General features: G+C 46.7%; 1 protein-coding gene across 3 annotated transcripts in view; it reads left to right on the top strand.

The window, feature by feature from the left end:
- The window catches only part of KDM4B (lysine demethylase 4B), a 198683-nt gene that overhangs the window by 122716 nt on the left and 56061 nt on the right, over positions 1–19906 (top strand). For all 3 annotated transcript variants that reach the window (XR_008328372.1, XM_053372905.1, XM_053372906.1), the window contains exon 9: positions 10093–10289. Coding sequence is in view for 2 of the 3 variants with exons in the window: in XM_053372905.1 (XP_053228880.1) it covers positions 10093–10289 (197 nt within the window). In the remaining variant the exon portion in view is untranslated. The remainder of the gene's footprint in view (positions 1–10092; positions 10290–19906) is intronic.

The following is a 19906-nucleotide window of genomic DNA, read 5'->3' as shown; positions in this document are numbered from 1 at the left end:
CTTTGCGTTAGGTTATTATTATGCGCTCTATGTGGGGCTGTCTTTGAAGATACAGTGGTACCTCGGGTTACATACGCTTCAGGGTACAGACTCCGCTAAGCCAGAAATAGTGCTTCAGGTTAAGAACTTTGCTTCAGGATGAGAACAGAAATTGTGCTCCGGCGGCGCGGCGGCAGCAGAGTCCCCATTAGCTAAAGTGGTGCTTCAGGTTAAGAACAGTTTCAGGTTAAGTACGGACCTCCGGAACGAATTAAGTACTTAACCCGAGGTACCACTGTAGTTCAGAAACTGAAGCTGGTTGAGATCACTGCAACTAGGTTGCTAAATGGCACTGAGCGAGGATCTTGCTGAAGTTGAAACAACCCTATTGGCTCACAGTGAGTTTCTGAGCTCAATTCAAAGCGTTAGTCTTAATCTTTAATGCCCTGCACCAAGAATGGAAAATGTGTGGCCACCCAGATGTTTGTTGGACTCCAGGCTAATGGTCAGAGGTGATGGGAATTTGAATCTAACCATTTTTGGAGTGTCACCAGTAGCAAGCAGAGAGCGAGAGAGACTTTTCTGTGGTGGCTCCTGGCATTTGGAATGTCGCCGCCACAATGTCTGTCTTAAGGCCTCATTGCTATCATATACATGCCAGGCAACACCATTTCCTTCAGGCTTCTAAGAATTACTAATGTAAGCATTTTCAATGCAGAGCAGTTTGTTTTTCTTTGTATTTGAATGAACTGTTGTCGCTTTAGTTTGTTGCTTTTAATTTGCTCTATTAATTCACATGCTTTATATTAATATGTTTGTATCAGTGATAATAATTATGGTAATTGTAACTCTTTTTTCTTACTACTTTGTTAGGCACCCGGGGACTAACTTTTTGTTGTTGTTGACAGTGTGGGATATGAATTATATAAATAAGTAGGAAATGACCCAGTAAAATTTAATAATACCCCTATTAGTGTGTTTAACCTCCCCCAGTAGGTATTGTAACATCCTCCTGAAGATCACACCTCTTGACCTGTATCGCTGTGCTAAAGCAGAACAAAGATCCTTGCAGCACTTTCTGTGAGAGTGGCTGGTCAGATGTTCCAGGGAAGCTCACAGGCAGGGTGGTGACAGGTGGATGTCTCTTATGGTTTGTCCCCAGCATCTGATAATGGTGGATATCTTGTCTTTTTAAACATGGACATTCTGTTCTTAGCTACCATGGTTGATAGCTGTTTAATCTCTCTGTGAATTACTGCTTGTGTTCCTTACCCTGCCTTTCAGGCAACTTGCAACAAAACAAAAGCATGCCCTTAAAGCTACGTAGGCTAGTGGCCATCATGACATCCTGGGCCAGTGAATCCAAGAAGTTGATGAAGTCTGCCCAAAGCCTGCTGCCAGTGAACTGTCATTCATTTTATTTTCCAGAAGTCAATTAGTTGTTGCTGTTGGGTCTTTGATGCCCTGTAACTGGAAGCAAACAGTCAACCTTGGGATGCTTGCTATTTTCTTCCCCCCTCACTTTCCTCTTAACTCACGAGCTGGTCCTGGGAGAGCTGGCTTATGAATATTCTGCTCTTTGATCTGACACTCTCCTGGGAAGCTTGGTGACAGCCTTGGCTCTTCGGCATGGCAGCCTGGGCACCAAATGAGAGAGGAAAATGGTGAGAGATGCAAAGATGCTTGATTAGATCCCAGAGTCCCCGAACACTGTCGCTGTACTTTTGTGTGTTTTCATCTGTCATTTTTTGATGTGACAAGCGTACAGCCGCCTTAGTTACGGAGGCTGCTTCTGATGACCTTGTCATTCTGAAGCATTTCTGGGGGTGAAGAACCAGGGCAAATTTCACCCCCAATTTTTTTGGGGGGGGGAGTGGGGCAGGAGGGAGGTAGAAGGAGGGGAAAAAGAAGTGGACTATTATGCAGTTATACCATGAGTTTGGGGTGTAAACCCCAGGATCTGGTTTGGGGGGCCTTTCTGGTATGGCCCAAAGAAATCCCTCACAAGATAGACTTCGATGCTGTTGATTTCGCACTGCACATCTGGGAATGTTTGCTACTTATTTCCCAAGGAACTTGATGAAGGAGCGATCCCCAAGAGAGTCGCTCACACACTCCTTCGTTATTCAACTGCAACACAACAGCCCTGCAGTGCTGCCAGCAGACCTTACTCTCCAGTAGTTTCTGCCTCCCCCCCCCCACATTTACTCCTCTAACCCAGATGGGAGGGAATCTGGGGTGCACTAGTGAATTACTTTTAAAATGGTTCTGAGCCTGTGCTCCAGCACTCCTTACGTTCAACCTGCACCTTTGTGGCTTACTTGAGTGCAGCCTGCACTGTATCTGAGGCTCTCCCAGACCTCATAAGAGCATGCTGGTCACTTACAACTCCAGTCCTAAGCTCCCAGTAGCCTGAATGCCAAGCATCTGTGCATGTGGGGATCCTAAAACTCTGAGGCTTGCAAACCTCCACACTTCAACAGGCAAATTAAGAAACCTTATTAGGACTAAAGATAGGGGGAAAGCGGGCAGAAAGTCCAAACAGAATACAAAATAAACCTGGACAACTGGTTCTAAAACTGAACTACCGTATTTTTCGCTCTATAAGACGCACCAGACCACTAGACGCACCTAGTTTTTGGAGGAGGAAAGCAAGAAAAAAAAATATTCTGAATCTCAGAAGCCAGAACAGCAAGAGGGATCGCTGCGCAGTGAAAGCAGTGATCCCTCTTGCTGTTCTGGCTTCTGTGATAGCTGTGCAGCCTGCATTCGCTCCATAAGACGTACACACATTTCCCCTTACTTTTTAGGAGGGAAAAAGTGAGTCTTATAGAGCAAAAAATCTATCACTAATCTATTCACTAATTGTTTAACTTCACTTGCAAAGAATCAGCAAAGCCTGGCAGCTTCATAGGAAAGCCTGGTGCTGGAAAGGGAACTGGATACCTTTATGTTGGGAGGAGAACAAGCTGCAAGAAACAGCTTGATTTTTTTTAAGTCTCACTCCATTCTTTTTGGGGTGGGGTAGGGGAAGTATTAGGGATGCGGGTGGCGCTGAGGGTTAAACCACAGAGCCTAGGACTTGCTGATCAGAAGGTCGGCGGTTCAAATCCCCGCGACAGGGTGAGCTCCCGTTGCTTGGTCCCTGCTCCTGCCAAGCTAGCAGTTTGAAAGCACATCAAAGTGCAAGTAGATAAATAGGTACCGCTCCAGCGGGAAGGTAAACGGCGTTTCTGTGCACTGCTCTGGTTCGCCAGAAGCGGCTTAGTCATGCTGGCCACATGACCCAGAAGCTGTACGCCGGCTCCCTCGGCCAATAAAGCGAGATGAGCACCGCAACACCAGAGTCAGCTGCGACTGGACCTAATGGTCAGGGGTCCCTTTACCTTTACCTTTAGGGCAAGTATTGGCTCTTTCTGGTCCCTTTCCCCAGGTAGACCCCTTAAGTACCTGTTTCGCATATGAAGAGAACTGGCGGGAGATACCTGATAGCCTCACTCAGAGAAATGGTGGGCAGATCAGGCCCTTCTTCACACTTGCCGTGCTCAGAATGGGAGATCTACCATGCAGGCCACATAGACCTCTGGACAGACAGGAGTCAGAGGCAGTTGCTTGCTGCTTGCAGAATATTAGATCCTGCTCTGGACCCAGGCCTGTTGGAGCGTCATAGTTGGAGAAGGAGTTGCTTACAGAAGGGGTGTTCTAGATGGGATTCATGTGGCAGTGGACTTAACCTAGGTGCAGAACCAGAAAAGCAGCTTGGCAGCTCCTAGTTTTAGCCTGGAGTGGAAGTCAAGAGGTTTTGCTTCCTACATTGCATGGTGGCTTGATTGATGAAGATGAGTGGGCGAGAAGACATAATTTAAAGAGGCATCTTACAGTTGGAGCACTGCGACAAGTGACTGGTGCAGAGAGTTACTGGGAGTGGGTGGTTGACTGCATTCACCATCTGATTGCCTATCCAGCTTTGAACCTTCCTGTTGCCTCCTTCCTAAGCTTCCAATGTCTTTTCCAACCAAACCCCAACCATTGCCCCTCTCTGTGCTCTCTTGGCACATCACCTGGCTAATATTGCACGCCTTTGTCCACGTCTGCAGTGCTTCCCACCTGCAAGGGGTGAAAGGGGCTTAGCCCTTTGTTACAGAAAGCTCTCCAGAACCAAACGGGCCTATCTTCAGAAGCCTCGTTTTCTTTTATTGTTTCCTGATTTAAAAGCAGAAAGCACTTTGCTTGCTAATTTAGCTATTTGGAAGTCCTGCATTATTCTCAGGTGGATTATAGTGGAAAAGAGCTTCAGAGCCCATCAATTGTGCTACACAGACATCTGGGGAGCGGGGTTTCCAATCATTTTTTATTTTTATCTTTCTATTGGCCACTTAATATTTTAAGCAATAGCTTGGGATTCTTGGGAGGGATCTAGGGTTCTGCCGTTATTTGAGAGAACCGTTCAAGCATTTTTTGTGTCCCAGTTTGTTTTAATTTTCTCTCTTAGAAAGGAATGGCATTGTTAAAAAAACCTTTTTGAGAACAAGCACCTTTTTTTCCAGAGAAAGGGTAATGGGGAGCATATGTGTTGGATCACTGGGCTTGAAACGCCAGCACGTTGATTGCTACAATTAGAGGTCATGGGGAGGAAATACATTGAAAATTGATTGGCAAGAGGCTGCGGTATGACTGGCCTGGCCATTGTGTGCTAGAAATTCCAGAAGAGGGGTGGCGTTAGGCAGTTGCAGTGAAAAGGCCAATCAAAACATGTTAAAACCAGCAGTTTTCAAACCACGTTCCAGGAAATCAGCCCCAGGCAGGATGATAGCAACATCTGGAGGGCCACTGGTTTCTCATCCCTGACCTAGAGGATTCTGAATCTTGTACAGGTGCAGATCCAATAGATGTATCTGTACCACTCCAAATACCACTCAGAAAGCATTATTTATGGATTAGCTTGTCTTTTACCTTTCTCCATCACAATAGTTTATTTTCTAGATGACACTCCCAATTCCACAGGTATTGAATTTCTACCCTGAAACCTTGAAACTCGGAGGGAAAATAGGGTTTTGGGGGTAGGAGGAGCAAGAAAATTTGCAAGGGGCAGGGTTGTGCTTTCTTGTATGTTTATAAAATTGTAAAAGTATAACTGTTTCTGTTGTACTAACACATACATATTTGTAATTAGAGGTGTGGCCACAGCCTAAGGTGCCTAAGTGTATCTTTTTGCCAGTTGGGGAGAATAAACAAAAAGTTGAAAACAGAAACCATCAATATTGCAGTAAATAACAGTAAGCCTTTAGAAACATATGTATCAGTCAGGAAAAAAACCCTAAATAAATTCATACTTTTAGAGAAAAATCTCAGGAAATAAACATCCCTATAATGGCAATAAATTTGGATTTTGTTCTTATATAATACTATTGAAATTTCCAATGTTGTTTTCATAACCAGACAGAGCAAGTGTCATCATAACTGGAAACTGATTTATGTTCTGCTTCATCCCAGTAAACAATGTTTCGTAGCACAACTCCGGTTTATATGTTTTAGCAATCCATCACTCTTTATTCTGAACTTTGAGCTTAATGAATTTTGGAAAACACAAATGTGAGTGTTGAGGTTCATTTCAGAGATGAAGCCAGTGCAATCCACTTGTTAAGAAGCAGCCCATGGTATATAGTCCTTCTGAAATTTAGCAGCAGAGGTTGGGAGCCCTGATATGGAAACGCCCCACCCTTTCAGTAGAAAGCATATCAGAAGCTGGTGATTTCAGCCTCTTCTGCCAGGTATAGTCTTGTTTATTTGTTTTTAACATGAGGAAGCATTAAATCATGGGGTTCCCCCCTCCCCACTCACATTCTGTGGTGGGAGCTCTTAACACTTTTTTCCCTTTTAATGTACAGTTTGGTTCTTAGTAATCACAGCATTTTCCCACCAGGCAACCTGCCTTTGCTAAAGTGTCACAGCAGGGATACAAACGCAACTGCTTCAGTGTTTATTTTTGTAGTCAGGGAAAGGGAAATGTTCCTTTTTTTGTAGTGAGAGAACAACCCATATTCCTTATTCAGATCATCAGGTCAGGTGTCAGTTTTGTTAATGAACTTCAAGTGAAGGTGTTAAAAGTGCCAAAGCAAAAAGCGGAGACATAAGCTTGGCTTAGGGTCCTGGTGCAGTGAAGGAAAAAGAAAATAGTCCCCCAGTCCCTTTATATCTGTCAGCAGCGCTCTGATTTGCTGCTGCACCAGGCTGCTCACTGCTCCAGAAAGGATTACACAGCTGTGCTGGAGCTGGAATGCAGGGCGGGGGTGTGCACGTCTTTTTGGCAAGAGGCTTTTGTGGGAGCAATGCGGCACAGTGGCTGAGAAAATATCGCCGCCTGGGCAGAAAGAGGCCCCCGAGGACCCAGCCCGGGTGTAAATTATTCATGTGCACCAGTGTGAAAGCAATAAAATAATATTAAAATTGAAATATAAACATACATCATGGTAGATTTGTGCATGTAAAGAGGTGGGCGGGGGAGAAGGAAATGTGCCTGCTGTTGAGCTGAGGCATTGCAGAGAGGCCGGGGAGGGAGAACCAGAGAGAGACTTGGCGGCCAAGTGACAGTAAAGCAGCTCTGGGCGTTGCTCTCTTAGGACTCCCCGCTCCCCCTTTTCTCCTGAAGCCTTCATGACACCAGTTGCAGCAAGAGAATCTACGCTGGGATTAAGTACTCCCAGAGGGATCCTTCCCTTTGGGAGTGACAGAAACATTTTGTATCCAGGAGGTACACCCCCCTTCCTTCTCTCAAGCAGAATCATGTTAGTCAAACCACGAGAGCGTATCTTCAGTTTCTCAGGGGTGTGTTGTGTTACTGTTTCTAGGCAAATTTTATATGCCACCAAGATTTGCTTACAATTTAACTATGTTAAGCTTTTGTAGCAAATGTCTTTAAAATGCCACCAGAGCCTGCTGTTGGCAAAGCTACCCCTTTGGAATAGCAACTTGAAGCTTGTTTTCCAGTCTGGCTGCGTGCAAGGTCCACTCATGTTCAGATGGGCGTCAGAATTTGCCTGTTGAGGACTGAAGATACGAGGTGAAGAAGGAAATAAAGGGCAGGACAGAATTGCTATTTGCATGATGGAGAGCTGCCCTGTAGAAAACCAGACTACATGTCCATCGTTTTCACTGACCTGAGGCTCTATCACTGAGCTATGACCTCTTTCGCCAAGAAAGCTCTTTGCCCATGCCTTAAGAGGCACAATAAGGGACGGTGTTCTGCCTGAGCCTCTGTTGTTCCAACCTTACAATGTCTGTGACAGCAGTGTCTCAAACTGAACATAACTGACCTATAGAAAGCCCTTTCCGAGCCTGCAGAGGAGAGGGTGTTGCGGGCAGGGTCCTCCCACATTCACGGGGGCTTCCCTTGCCCCCGCGAGAGCTGGGGAATCCCTGGGCGTGCCTGCAACCCAGCCCGCCAATCGGCGGGTGAGGGGAGGCGCAGCCTGGGCTACTTAAGGCCAGGCACGCCCAGGGACCGCCCTCTTTTCCCCCTCGCCCAGCAGCTGAGCGGTTTTCCCATCCCACCCACCCTTAGGTTTAGCTAGAATTGACTTTGCTATGGACTCTGGTCGGTCGCCACAAGGGGCCTGGTAGGACTTTTTCCAAGTTGGCGCACTTCCTGCCTTTTGGTTTTTTCGCCTACCTCGTAGCAACCGTCACAACTTTCGCGGTATTGGTGGCTAGGCATTGGCATGGGGCAATTTGAGGAAGAAGGAGGGGGGAAGGGAGCGCCATCACCTTCCCCCAAGAAGAAGGGGTAGTCCGGTAGAGGACTCCCAGGGGGGGCGTGGCCTTGTCCGAAGCCTGGAGAGGTAGGGCCGCTGGCACGCCCCCGAGCGGTGACACCCGTGGGATCCTAGTTGGCGTACTTCAACAGGACTCCCACGGTTTGTGTTCAACCCTTCCCGGTCACCATGCCGGGTAGTCGATAGGAGCCAATGCCTAAGGCCAATACCTTCAATTCCGTAATCAGTAAAGTTGTGGCCTTTTACGCCCATTAACCTTAACACAATGTGTCTGAGTCTTCATTTCATTGGGGGAGGAAACTTGCCACGCAAAGAACTCTATGAACTGAAAACAGAGTCATTGTATGTACCCTTGTTAACTATGAAAATCCTTTACTAAAAACTGGGGAGGAAACTGTTCAATGTCCCCTTGCCTGTGCTTTGATGAATGCCCTTCAGGCCTTCTCAATTCAAAATATGGTGCCTGTTCAATATTATTTGCCAACCAGCATTTTGAATGGATCAATGGCAGCTTTGGCTCCATTGGCTGCCTTACTCCTGTATTAATCAAACCACAGGCAAAGGGTTCTTAACCACTTCTTTCATTGATGCTTGGAAATGACCTCTATTTTTGTAGTCTGGGAAAAGGAAATGTTAATTTTTTTGTAGTGAGAGAACAACCCATGGTGATTAAGAATCTTCTCCAAGAGACCGACAGGGAAACTTTGATAGAAGTCTTCTTTTCCCTCTCTGCACACCCCACACCCTAGTTGTAAGCTATTGAAATGTGCAGACTCAGTTGCACAGCTGCATTACCTGTCCTCTCTATGCATTGCAGGGGCCAACTTTGGCCTGTGCTCTTTGCATATAGTTCCCACTGTGATCCATATGAGTCAGACAGGGCAATAGTGGGTTTGTTGATGCAGCTTTATTGCAGCTTAGACCGCAGTAGACTAGCACCCTGCTTCTCCAAGTGAGTGCCTTGTCTCCCTTCCCTCCCTGGGAACACACTCAGGTGCCTTTTTTAATTACTGTGGGGGGGGATTTTTGGAAAGCTGTTCGATACAAATCCCTTAAGCTACTGTTGATGGAGGCTCTGGGGAGAGCTCCAGCCCAGCCAGGAACCTGAAACACGGGCACCATCTGTAGTCTGCAGCTCCGTAGCCAAATTACATTCTGGGATCTTTCTTTCTGTCCTCTGCTATTTTTCATTAAGCGAATTGGGTTTGCTGGAAATCGCCCGGCCATAAATATTCTCTCGCTGTTTGGCGCTGGTGGGTTATTATTGCTTGTTTTTCACTGCAGAGCAGAAGGTGGTGCCCTGAACTCTCTCTCTGAAATGAGAAAATGGGAGGAGGGGACAATCCTCCGGCAAAGGAGCGGGAGCCTGGCAAGGGAGAGCCTTCCCCTTCTCCTCTCCTGCCTGCTTCACTTTCAGAGCCATAAATATTTTCAAAAAAGAGCCAAGACAGCCACCTCCACATTGGTTGGTTAACTTTAAATCTGTATGTGCAAATATGTGTCCCACCCCATTGCCTCTTCGGCCTCTCTGGCCTACAGCCACTGCCTCCGAATCTGTCTTGCCTGGGCATTCATTTCTCATCAATGGCCCACATCCACTCCTGTCTTTGGGACTGTGAGTTTCCTCCTCATACACACTGGCATCTTAGTCCCTTGTCTTTGCCCTCCAATTTGCCACCCTTCTTTCCTACATGCCTCTGCCGCCACCTCCCATTATTCAAGTCTATTAGCAAGTCCTTCTGGAACTAAGGGTAGGCAAGGTTTTTCACTTTCTACTTAGGGGCTATTGTCTTCAACCTTAGCAGGCGGTGCTTGTGCATATTCCATGTCCTCACAGCAGTTCAGTCAGAACAAGAGGGACTTGGAGATGTTGATGGGTGGCAGCCAGTGTTAGAAACTGAGATATGAAAGCTAGGAGCATGGGTGCAACAACGGAATGTCTAGGCGGGCTTTTTTATAACTAGAAGGCAAAGCTGAAAATGAATGAACTGCGGCTAAAATATTATGTTCATTTTCACATGGTCTAGCCCACCCCCCTAATATTCTTAAGAGGGTCTCTTCTCCAGTCTTCAGAGAGTAGCTGGAAGTGGGGAGGCAGAAAAAGGCCCTCCTTTCCTTCCACTCTGCAGTTTTAATCTGAAATCTTAGGCCCAGAGCTCAGAAACTGCTTGTGCTAATGAAGTTCCTCGTCGCGAAATGTGCCTAGAATAATGGGAATTTTGAACACTGGTGGCAGCCAGTTTGGGGTATGTGGAATGTAATGCAATTCTGTTGGTACATCACCACCACCTCCTCTTCCTTGTAACATTAAACTGATGGGTGTCTGGACTTTGTTTTTCAGTGCACGTGCCGGAAAGACATGGTGAAAATCTCTATGGATGTTTTTGTACGGGTCCTCCAACCTGACCGATACGACTTATGGAAGCAAGGGAAAGACATCACTGTCTTGGACCACATGAAACCTACGGCTCTAACCAGCCCAGAGCTAGAAACCTGGAATCAGACGAAGAATGCCCTGAAAGCAAAGATGCTGCGCAAGTAAGAGGGTCCTTTTGTCCCCACTTCTTGTCCTCTTGCTTAGAATGTCCAAAGTTGCTCTGGAGAGACCACAGGAGTCCTGATGTCACTGCTGAACTGTCAGAGAAGAAAAATAACATCTGCTTTGGAGGGCAGGCCCAAGCAGTGGCATAGCTAGCCGCTCGGGTGCCCGGTGTGGCATGTGTGTCCTGCAGCCAGGGGCAGGGTGCGCTGCACATGGGGGTAGGCCAAGCCAAGGCAGGGCACTTTGCGTGGAGCCTCTCCGCAGCCTCCCCCTCACCTGTAGGGCGGCTGAGGCGGTGGGCAGACGCAAGCCCCACGCTGCTCGAAAAAGCAGCACAGAGTTTGCAGGCAGTCTACCCGCTGCCTCCCCCTCAGGAGAGATGCGTGGCTCAGGCATGCTGCAGGTGCCCCCCGCCTCACCTAGCTACCAGTGGCATAGGAAGGGGTGTGTGGTGGGTGCAGGAGTTACTTTCCCCCCCAAAAAAGTTGTCGTTTTGTCACCCCCCCTCAGTGATGACACCTGGGACAGCCTGCACCCACTGCACCCCTCTTCCTGTGCCACTGGGCCAAAGGAGGAATATTGTGACATGACCTTACTAAACATGATCCTCTCTTGTGGGGAAGAGTTTTGTCCAATGGAGTCACATAGATACAATGATAGGGCATGCCGGGCCCCCCGCCGCCGCCGCTCAGCAAACCCAATATCTGCAAGAGTACCCGATATTATTTGCTTTTTTTCTTTTGAATCATAGAATCTTAGAGTTGAAAGGGACCCCAAGGGGTCATTTAGTCCAACCCCCTGCAATGCAGGAATCTCAGCTAAAGAATCCATGGCAGATGGCCACCCAACCTCTGTTTAAAAACCGCCACCTCTCGTGGGAGTCTGTTCCACTGTCAAACAGCTCTTTCTGTCAGAAAGTTTTTCCAAATGTTTAGTTGGAATCTCCTTTCTTGCAACTTGAAGCCATTGGAATGCTGCCTTCAAAATTCTCCTTCCCACTTCCTGCTGACTTTCAACTGTGGTAGCTTTTTTGTGTCATAGAAAACACCCAACAAGCTTTGCAGTCTTTTGTGCCAGCCTTTAAAATATCTACAATGATGGGCCTTTATATAAAATGGCTGCATAATTCAACTTTTTTTCTGAATTAGATAGCATTTTTTGTGCATTTCTGCTTTCTGGAAGAAAACAAACCTTACCTGGGTGGGTTGCAGGCTAACACCTAATTTATGACAATAGAGTGCTGCTTCCGTTGTTTTTAGTTTCCCCCCTCTCCATTCCAGTGTAAAAAATATAGTTCCTTATCGTACTCCCTCAAATCCTTTCATAATTTTGAAATATCCCTGTCAGGTCATTTAATGTTGACATGTCTGACTTGAGCTGCGCTCGCTTGCTCTTGCATTTTAGATGGCTATCGAGTGTCAAGCTTATTTGCCACACTCAATTTATTATACCAGTCAGGATTCAGTTTCAGAATCCTAGTGCGGAGATCTTGATACAGCCATGGCTGTGTGTATATTCTCCACTTCTGTACACTTTATGTTAGCATAGAGCGGACTTATCTGTCATAGAGTTTAATATCCTGAGAACATTTCCCTCCCAGTTTGAGTGTTCATTTTTGAAACAAGTTTCCAGCCCTTACTATTGCAGAAGAAGGCTTGGGGTGCCTTTGTGCCTTTCTCCTGTCCCCATCCCTTTATTTCTTCCAGTTGCTCCAGTGGTGGATTTCACTGCCCCTACTAAAAAACGGCCCAAAGGTCTTATGTCCTCTAAAGCTATTAAAAAACCCCAAAACCAGTATGGGAGTTAGTTCTGTTTTTACTAGGATCGGTTTACATTTCTTCAATAGATTGTGACATACAGGGTATCCCTATGGACATCTAGAAAGTGTCCTAATCTCTACTGAGATTCTCCATTTAAGCCTGGAAGCGCTTGGAGAGTGCTTCACATACATGGTGCACTCAGTGCAGTAGAGGTCATAGGAGATGCAGTTCCCAGAGTTCTGGATACCTTGGATGAAACCTCCCTAGGAAGTACAGTGGTACCTTGAGTTACAAACACCTCAGGTTATAAACGCTTCAGGTTACAAACTCCGCTAACCTGGATGAGTTACCTCTAGTTGAGAACTTTGCCCTAGGATGAGAATGGAAATCGTGTGCTGGTGGCTCAGCGGCAGCAAGAGGCCCCATTAGCAAGAACAGTTTCATGTTAAGAACGGACCTCTGGAATGAATTAAGTTTGTAACTAGAGGTACCACTGTAATGTGAAGCAGGCAATGGGAGGGAGGACACCATCTGTACCAGGACGTGCACAGGCTTCTAGGCCCCATCACACTTCAGAAGACTATGCAGTGTTGGTAATTGTGTGTGTGTGTGTGTGTGTGTGAGAGAGAGAGAGAGAGAGAGAGAGAATTTATGATAGTTGTCTGCTTAATTAGTCCTTTCATAAAGGATTCATGGCAAATCTGATGCCTGACCTCTAAATGGTCACCACAGTGGAATAATGACTATTAGGTAAAGGTAAAGGGACCCCTGACCATTAGGTCCAGTCGTGACCGACTCTGGGGTTTCAGCGCTCATCTCGCTTTATTGGCCGAGGGAGCCGGCGTTTGTCCGCAGACAGCTTCCGGGTCATGTGGCCACCATGACTAAGCCGCTTCTGGCAAACCAGAGCAGCGCACGGAAACGCCGTTTACCTTCCCGCTGGAGCGATACCTATTTATCTACTTGCACTTTGACGTGCTTTTGAGCTGCTAGGTTGGCAGGAGCTGGGACCGAGCAACGGGAGCTCACCCCGTCGCGGGGATTCGAACCACCAACCTTCTGATTGGCAAGTCCTAGGCTCTGTGGTTTAACCCACAGTGCCACCCGGGTGCCTGATAATGACTATTAGTGAGGTACAAATGTTATCCTCTCTCTTTTCTCCCCTCCTGCCCCACCCTCAACTTAATGCACTTTGCTCTCTTAGCCTTTCCTCCTCCTCATTATTTTGGTAGCTCTCTGTTATGTCATTTGTCAATTGTCAGCAGCAGCATTACAGTGCCTGCACTCTGTGGTCGTTATGCCTCATGAAGCAGCTTATGCTCTCAGTCCAGCTTCAAGTGTGCTCTGCATATATCTATGTCATGCTTCCATCACTTACCGCTGCAAATTATTTGCTAGCTAGCATAACCTCACAGGTATAATCACCTTTTATTTATTTTAATGTTTCCTTTTGTTTCTCCTGCTCCTTCCTGCATTCCTCACCCTCAACCCTCTCTTGCTTAAAAGTGTTTTATGGTTTTAAACCGAAATGCATTTTCTCTGCTCGGGCAGACTACCATGCTAGCAACACCATTTTTCTGCTTGAAAACCTTGTTAACTCTAAATCAGCAATCCTATCATGTCTGCTCCTGGCAGAGTAGAGGATGGTTGGCTGAGGATCCAGTTTTTCAAGTTGCCTTTAATCGTCCCTTCTCATCCTCTAGCAGGGCACACAAGCCCTACTGTCAGCTGAGCGTGACCTGCTGGGAACCAGGGCTGGAAAAATCCCAGGCACCTGGGTGTCTGGGCTGCCAAAAAAAGAGAGGAATTTTAACAGATTTTCCCTGCCCTGTGCAGACTTGGTGCCTGACAACTAGATATTGCAGGCTCCTAAAAAATGTGTGCTGGCACCTAAGAAATTTGCATTACTTTCCCATCTCTGCCAGGAGCCATTTGTCACACTGCCCTTGACTCTTATTTATCAAGCCTGTAGCTGATTTTGTCCCCAAATCTGCCTAACTTAGTGAAGCTGTTGGCTTGAAACATGGCTGCTATTTACATAACGGTTAATTGATTGTGGCTAAAGCTAATTGGTCAACAGAGTGGATTGTCAATAGAGAGCAGTGATCCCATTCCACAGACTTTCATTGGATTTGAAGGTTTTTATAAATGGTTTGTTCTGCCACAAGACATGAAACCAAGTGTATGTGTATGTCTCCTGCTCCACCCCACCCCCACCCCAAATCAAGCACACTTTAGGAAGAAAGCAGCCTCTACATGAGGAAGTTTAGTGGTAACACTGATGGGGAAGAACCAAATCCTTCTAGGAGTACGCTGCCCTTTCTAGAAAGCTGTGTTATAGAAACCACTGGTCAGTTTATCTTAGTACGGGCTACCCTAACTGGCATCAGCTCTCCAGAGATTTGGGCAGAAGTCCTTTCCTAGCCTTACCTGGAGATGGTGGGGATTGAACCAGGGGTCTTCTGCAGGTCAAGTACTTGCTCATTCACCACATTATTTATAGCTCTTTTCCCTTAGCTGCTTCTTAGCTTTCACCTCCATATTATGCCTAGTCCTATATGACTAAGTCTTGCATTAGAATATTGGCCAAAGCAGCTTTCCAAGGAGATCCAAAAAGTTACAGCGGCTGTGCTGGTTGGATCCAGAGGGAGGAAACCTCCAGGTGCACATACACACACACAAAGTTCTTTATTGTTCAAGAGTGCCCCTGAGGGAGAGCTTTGTTAAAAATGCATTCGGCTCAGTAAAAACTTATTCTTGTATATTAGAGGGGTCCCCCTTCTTTCTCCTGCAAAGCAGGACTGTGCCTTACCCCAGTTGGAGTTGTCCTGCAGGCAAGAGGACATCCAGCAGTGGCTCAGGTCTCCGAGATCTATTTTACTTGTGACTTATTTCAAGGTGCCAACAACGGCCATGAGCAAGACCTTGAGCAGAGAAATAGGCTGTAGAGCAGAGCAAGAGTATTGTTATTGTTACTGTTATTGTTATTAAAATGTCTATACCACCCTTCACCTGAAGATCACAGGGCAGTTTACAATCTGGGATAAAAGGTAAAGGTAAAGGTACCCCTGCCCGTACGGGCCAGTCTTGACAGACTCTGGGGTTGTGCGCCCATCTCACTCAAGAGGCCGGGGGCCAGCGCTGTCCGCAGACATTTCCGGATCACGTGGCCAGCGTGACAAAGCTGCATCTGGCGAGCCAGCGCAGCACACGGAAACGCCGTTTACCTTCCCGCCAGTAAGCGGTCCCTATTTATCTACTTGCACCCGGGGGTGCTTTCGAACTGCTAGGTTGGCAGGCGCTGGGACCGAGCAGCGGGAGCGCACCCCGCCACGGGGATTCGAACCGCCGACCTTTCTATCGGCAAGCCCTAGGCGCTGAGGCTTTTACCCACAGCGCCACCCGCGTCCCACAATCTGGGATAGGAAACCAGAAAAGACATGAAGGATTGTTTTGTTGCATTTGTGTTTATAATCTTGCCTTTTCTTCCGTGATGGGTTCCCAGCTGGTCTCCTCCTCTCAGGCACTACCAGATCTGGACCTGCTTAGCTTCCACAAGGCACCTGCATTGTGTGCTTTGGATATTTTGAACTGTCTGGTCAGTGAAAGGCCAGACATTGGAGGCTGAGCTGAAAACAAAAGAGTTCCTACCTCCGTATCATGTTAGTTTTTACAGAAAGGATATCTGTATGGCTTACCCATTTTGATGTCATGGATGTGGGAGAGGTTTGTCTTCCCCAGCTAAAGGATCCAGATATGATCCAAGTGTGCAGCTAGGCAGAATACACTCCTGTTCACATCAAGAGGGTCAACGCAGGAGTCATCCATGGTGTGCCATTGTAGGTATCCATTGTAGGTATTTTCAGCAGTCTATGAGAATGTCTGTAACTGGCAGTTCCTCAGGGTCTTGGCTAAGTTACCCCGTTTATTCTCAGCAGTGGTGAGATTGACAAGTAGCCTTGTTCACATTACTTTTAGATAACATGAGTGTGCAGACCGGGATTGTGATGCATAAGGCAGTGTAACTTTATGAAAGTGAAGCATGCAGCTCCTGATTTCTACTTGTAGAGATGGGGTTAAACTAGCTGAAGTTTGCTCCAAATTTTTCTGCAAGCAGTCGTCCCCCCCAGTCGCTAAAAATATAGCCCCCAAACATCTGGTTATTAATTGGGAGACTATGTCACTTCCTTTCTTCTCCTGAATCTTAGTGAAACAAAATTCCAAGACTTGGGTTCCACTGGTGGGTTCCTGCTAACAAATTGTCTTGTAAGTGTGAAGTAAACTCACTTGGAGAGGGGCCATATGGCTCAACTCTGGTCATTAGTAATTCCTCTGCTAGTGTCTGCCTTTCTGGGTTTTTCTTCTTTTCTTTTTTTCCGTTTGGACGTAGAGCATTTCTCTACCTAGCCTCCACATCACTTCCAGCCGGTTGGGCTTGTTGCCTCATTAAAAGTTCCCATTAGCTGTGTTCTGCTGTGACAGAATTAATGTTTCCCGCCCCCACCACCGACAGACTGTAAAAGGTGTGGAACTTGGGTGGTAGGTTTTGGACTATTTAAAGTTGCCTTGAGTTGCTGTGTGCTATATTGGTAGTGGCTGAGAAGAGAGTGGAGAGGGAACCACAATATGTGGGGGCTCTTTCTTTCTTTCTTTCTTTCTTTCTTTCTTTCTTTCTTTTAAGCCATATCTGTTTGCTGAAACCAATGGCATGCAGGAGACCAGAGGCATGGGGATACTTAATGGGTCGAAAGCAACTTAATTAACAGAGATGTAGCTGTGCATGCACACACATGCTCACACATATACATACACAGAGATCGGAGAGAGAGTAGTTACAGACAGGTGTTGGTAAATCTTGCTTCTGTGCTTCAGAGAAGTTTTTTCACCTTTTAAAAAAAAAATCCTTCAGAAAGATGTTTGTTACGAGCACAGTTGTGTCGCCTCTTGGCTGTCACTTGTGTCTGCATGTAGGGTGTTTGCTTTGTCAGAAACACCGAGTAAAGGCGACATTGCTTCCTGCAAAAAAACTCAAAACCCGCACAATTTTGGCTGTATGAGGCGACCAGTTGTTGCACAAGGAGATAGAGAGGAAGGGAAGGGACATTTTATGAGCTCTGGGGATCCAGGACTACAACTGATTGTTTTGTTTTGTTTTGTTTTGTTATTTATTTATTTATGAAAATTACAGAGAAAGAATAAATTAAAAATTACACCTGAATAAAGAAAAAGAAAAGAAAAAAATACAATAATAAAGGGGGGAGGGAATTAATGAGATACACGAATTTGTTTAAAGGAAACAAACCATAATTTGAGTATTCTATACAAAAGGCTCCCAGAAAGAAATTACATTTCTTCTTCTCTTTCTTCCCTTACAATCACTTGCTTTCTGTTCCAGTAAACTTGTTTGAATCCCTGTTAGGTTAGTTGACTTCCCTCTCTCTCTTTGCGGCTTCGACACTTCTCATTGGTTACCAACAATCTGCATTCCTTTATTCAAATCCATTTTTTCCATTAGTTATGAAACTGATAATTTTGGAGCATTTTAAAAAATTTGCTTTAAAAAAATATATACAGTACAAACATTCTTCCAGACTTTAATATCAGGATGTTCCATGCCTTTATTTCTGATCTTTATTAATCCCTTAATACAGGGGTGTGAGGGGCTGGACTATATGGGGGGGGGGGAATGAACAAATTCCTATGCCCCACAAATAACCCAGAGATGCATTTTAAATAAAAGCACACATTCTACTCATGTAAAAACATGCTGATTCGCGGATTGTCTGCAGGCCGGATTTAGAAGGCGATTGGGCTGGACCCGGCCCCTCAGCCTTAGTTTGCCTCCCCATCCCTTAATATGACCTGTTTTTCAGCCAAGATTGGGTCACCCTGTATCGTTGATTTGAAACCTATTCTGTTCTGTCTTAATGTACACAGAGGGTGATTATACAGTGGTGCCCCGCAAGACGAACGCCTCGCAAGACGAAAAAGCCGCTAGGCGAAAGGGTTTTCCGTTTTGGAGGCGCTTCGCAAAACGAATTTCCCTATGGGCTTCCTTCGCAAGACGAAAGCCCATAGGGAAATCTCCGGGACAGCGGGGAAGCGCAGCGCGTCTTCCCCACTGTCCTCGGACCTCCTCCGAAGGCTGGCGGTGGGGCGGAGAGACCTCCCGCCGCCAGCCTTCGGATGGCTGCTCCGAAGGCTGGCGGTGGGGCGGAGAGACCTCCTCCCGCCGCCAGCCTTCGGAAGGCTCCTCCGAAGGCTGGCGGTGGGGCGGAGAGACCTTCTCTCCACGCCAGCCTTCGGGTGGCTGTCCTGAAGACTTGTGGTGGGAGGAGGGTTTTCCTTCCCACCGCCAACATTCAGAATGCTGTTCTGAATGTTGGCGGTGGGGAGGAAAAACCCTCCTCCCACCGCAAGCCCCGGGAACAGAGGAGAAGCGCTGCGCGCCTTCCCCTCTGTTCCCGTACCTGTCCTGAAGGCTTGCGGTGGGGAGAAAAGCCCTTCTCCGCACCGCCAGCCTGGCAAGCGGTCTCCATAGGAACGCATTAATTGATTTTCAATGCATTCCTATGGGAAACCGTGCTTCGCAAGACGAAAAACTCGCAAGAAGAAAAAACTTGTGGAACGAATTAATTTCGTCTTGCGAGGCACCACTGTACCTATTAACAAAGCTCCGCCCTCTCCGTCTTCAGGCCTGTTGCTGAGACTGGTGGACTGAGCTGTGCATACATGGGGTCCTTCTGAGCACATTAGAATCCCCACCATTTGTTCCCACTAAGGGTCTTCAGAAAGGTTTTCTTCATATGTTTGCTCTGACCTGTTGCCTGGCTCGTTATGAAATTGTTGCAAGGATTTATAGAGTACCTGTGGCCCACTCAAATTGTGTCCAAGAATTGGCAGGCGCAGCAATGGAGAAAGAGAAAGTGATATTTTATTGCTGAGCAATAATGACCCAGTGGAATTGATTTCTAAAGACTGGGCCCCGAAGCCCTAGTGCAGTAAGGCTTTATACCTGAGTACATACACCCTAAAACATGACATAATCGTATATAATTGCACATGGCAGCAAAAATTGAACCAATGAGCGCATACATAAGCCTTTCCCCTGACCATGTAAAGAATACCCCCCAACTTCTGCTTTCCTCAGATGGTACATCAGCCTGACCTTTTCCCCAAGTTACAATAATAAAGAGGAAAAGAAACTTAATTTTGTCCGTTGATAATACGGATAACCCCCACACAACATCTGCTCCTGTCTAGAACATTGTGGTTAGTGTTTTCCTGTTTTTAGCTGCTGAGGAGCTTGCCTGGATAGAGGAAAGTGCCAGCACATCAGATTTATTGCTTCCTACTATGGTAGTGAGACGTTGAGTACATTAGAAGAACAAGGGGGAGAGAAATGGGGCAGAGGTCATTTTTGGATTTCTAAAATCTAAGCATTTAGCTCTGCAGATTCAAAATCAGTTAGATACATGGGTATATAAGAATCATCATAAAGATATATGGTTATATATGGATATAAAGGTAAAGGTAAAGGTACCCCTGCCCGTACGGGCCAGTCTTGCCAGACTCTAGGGTTGTGCGCTCATCTCACTCTATAGGCCGGGAGCCAGCGCTGTCCGGAGACACTTCCGGGTCACGTGGCCAGCGTGACAAAGCTGCATCTGGCGAGCCAGCGCAGCACACGGAACGCCGTTTACCTTCCCGCTGGTAAGCGGTCCCTATTTATCTACTTGCACCCGAAGGTGCTTTCGAACTGCTAGGTTGGCAGGCGCTGGGACAGAACGACGGGAGTGCACCCCGCCGCGGGGATTCGAACCGCCGAACTTTCGATCGGCAAGTCCTAGGCG

This window comes from Podarcis raffonei, chromosome 18 (genome assembly GCF_027172205.1).
Source record: "Podarcis raffonei isolate rPodRaf1 chromosome 18, rPodRaf1.pri, whole genome shotgun sequence".
In the NCBI taxonomy this organism is placed as follows: domain Eukaryota; kingdom Metazoa; phylum Chordata; class Lepidosauria; order Squamata; family Lacertidae; genus Podarcis; species Podarcis raffonei.
This window is presented reverse-complemented; position numbering and strand designations above follow the sequence as displayed.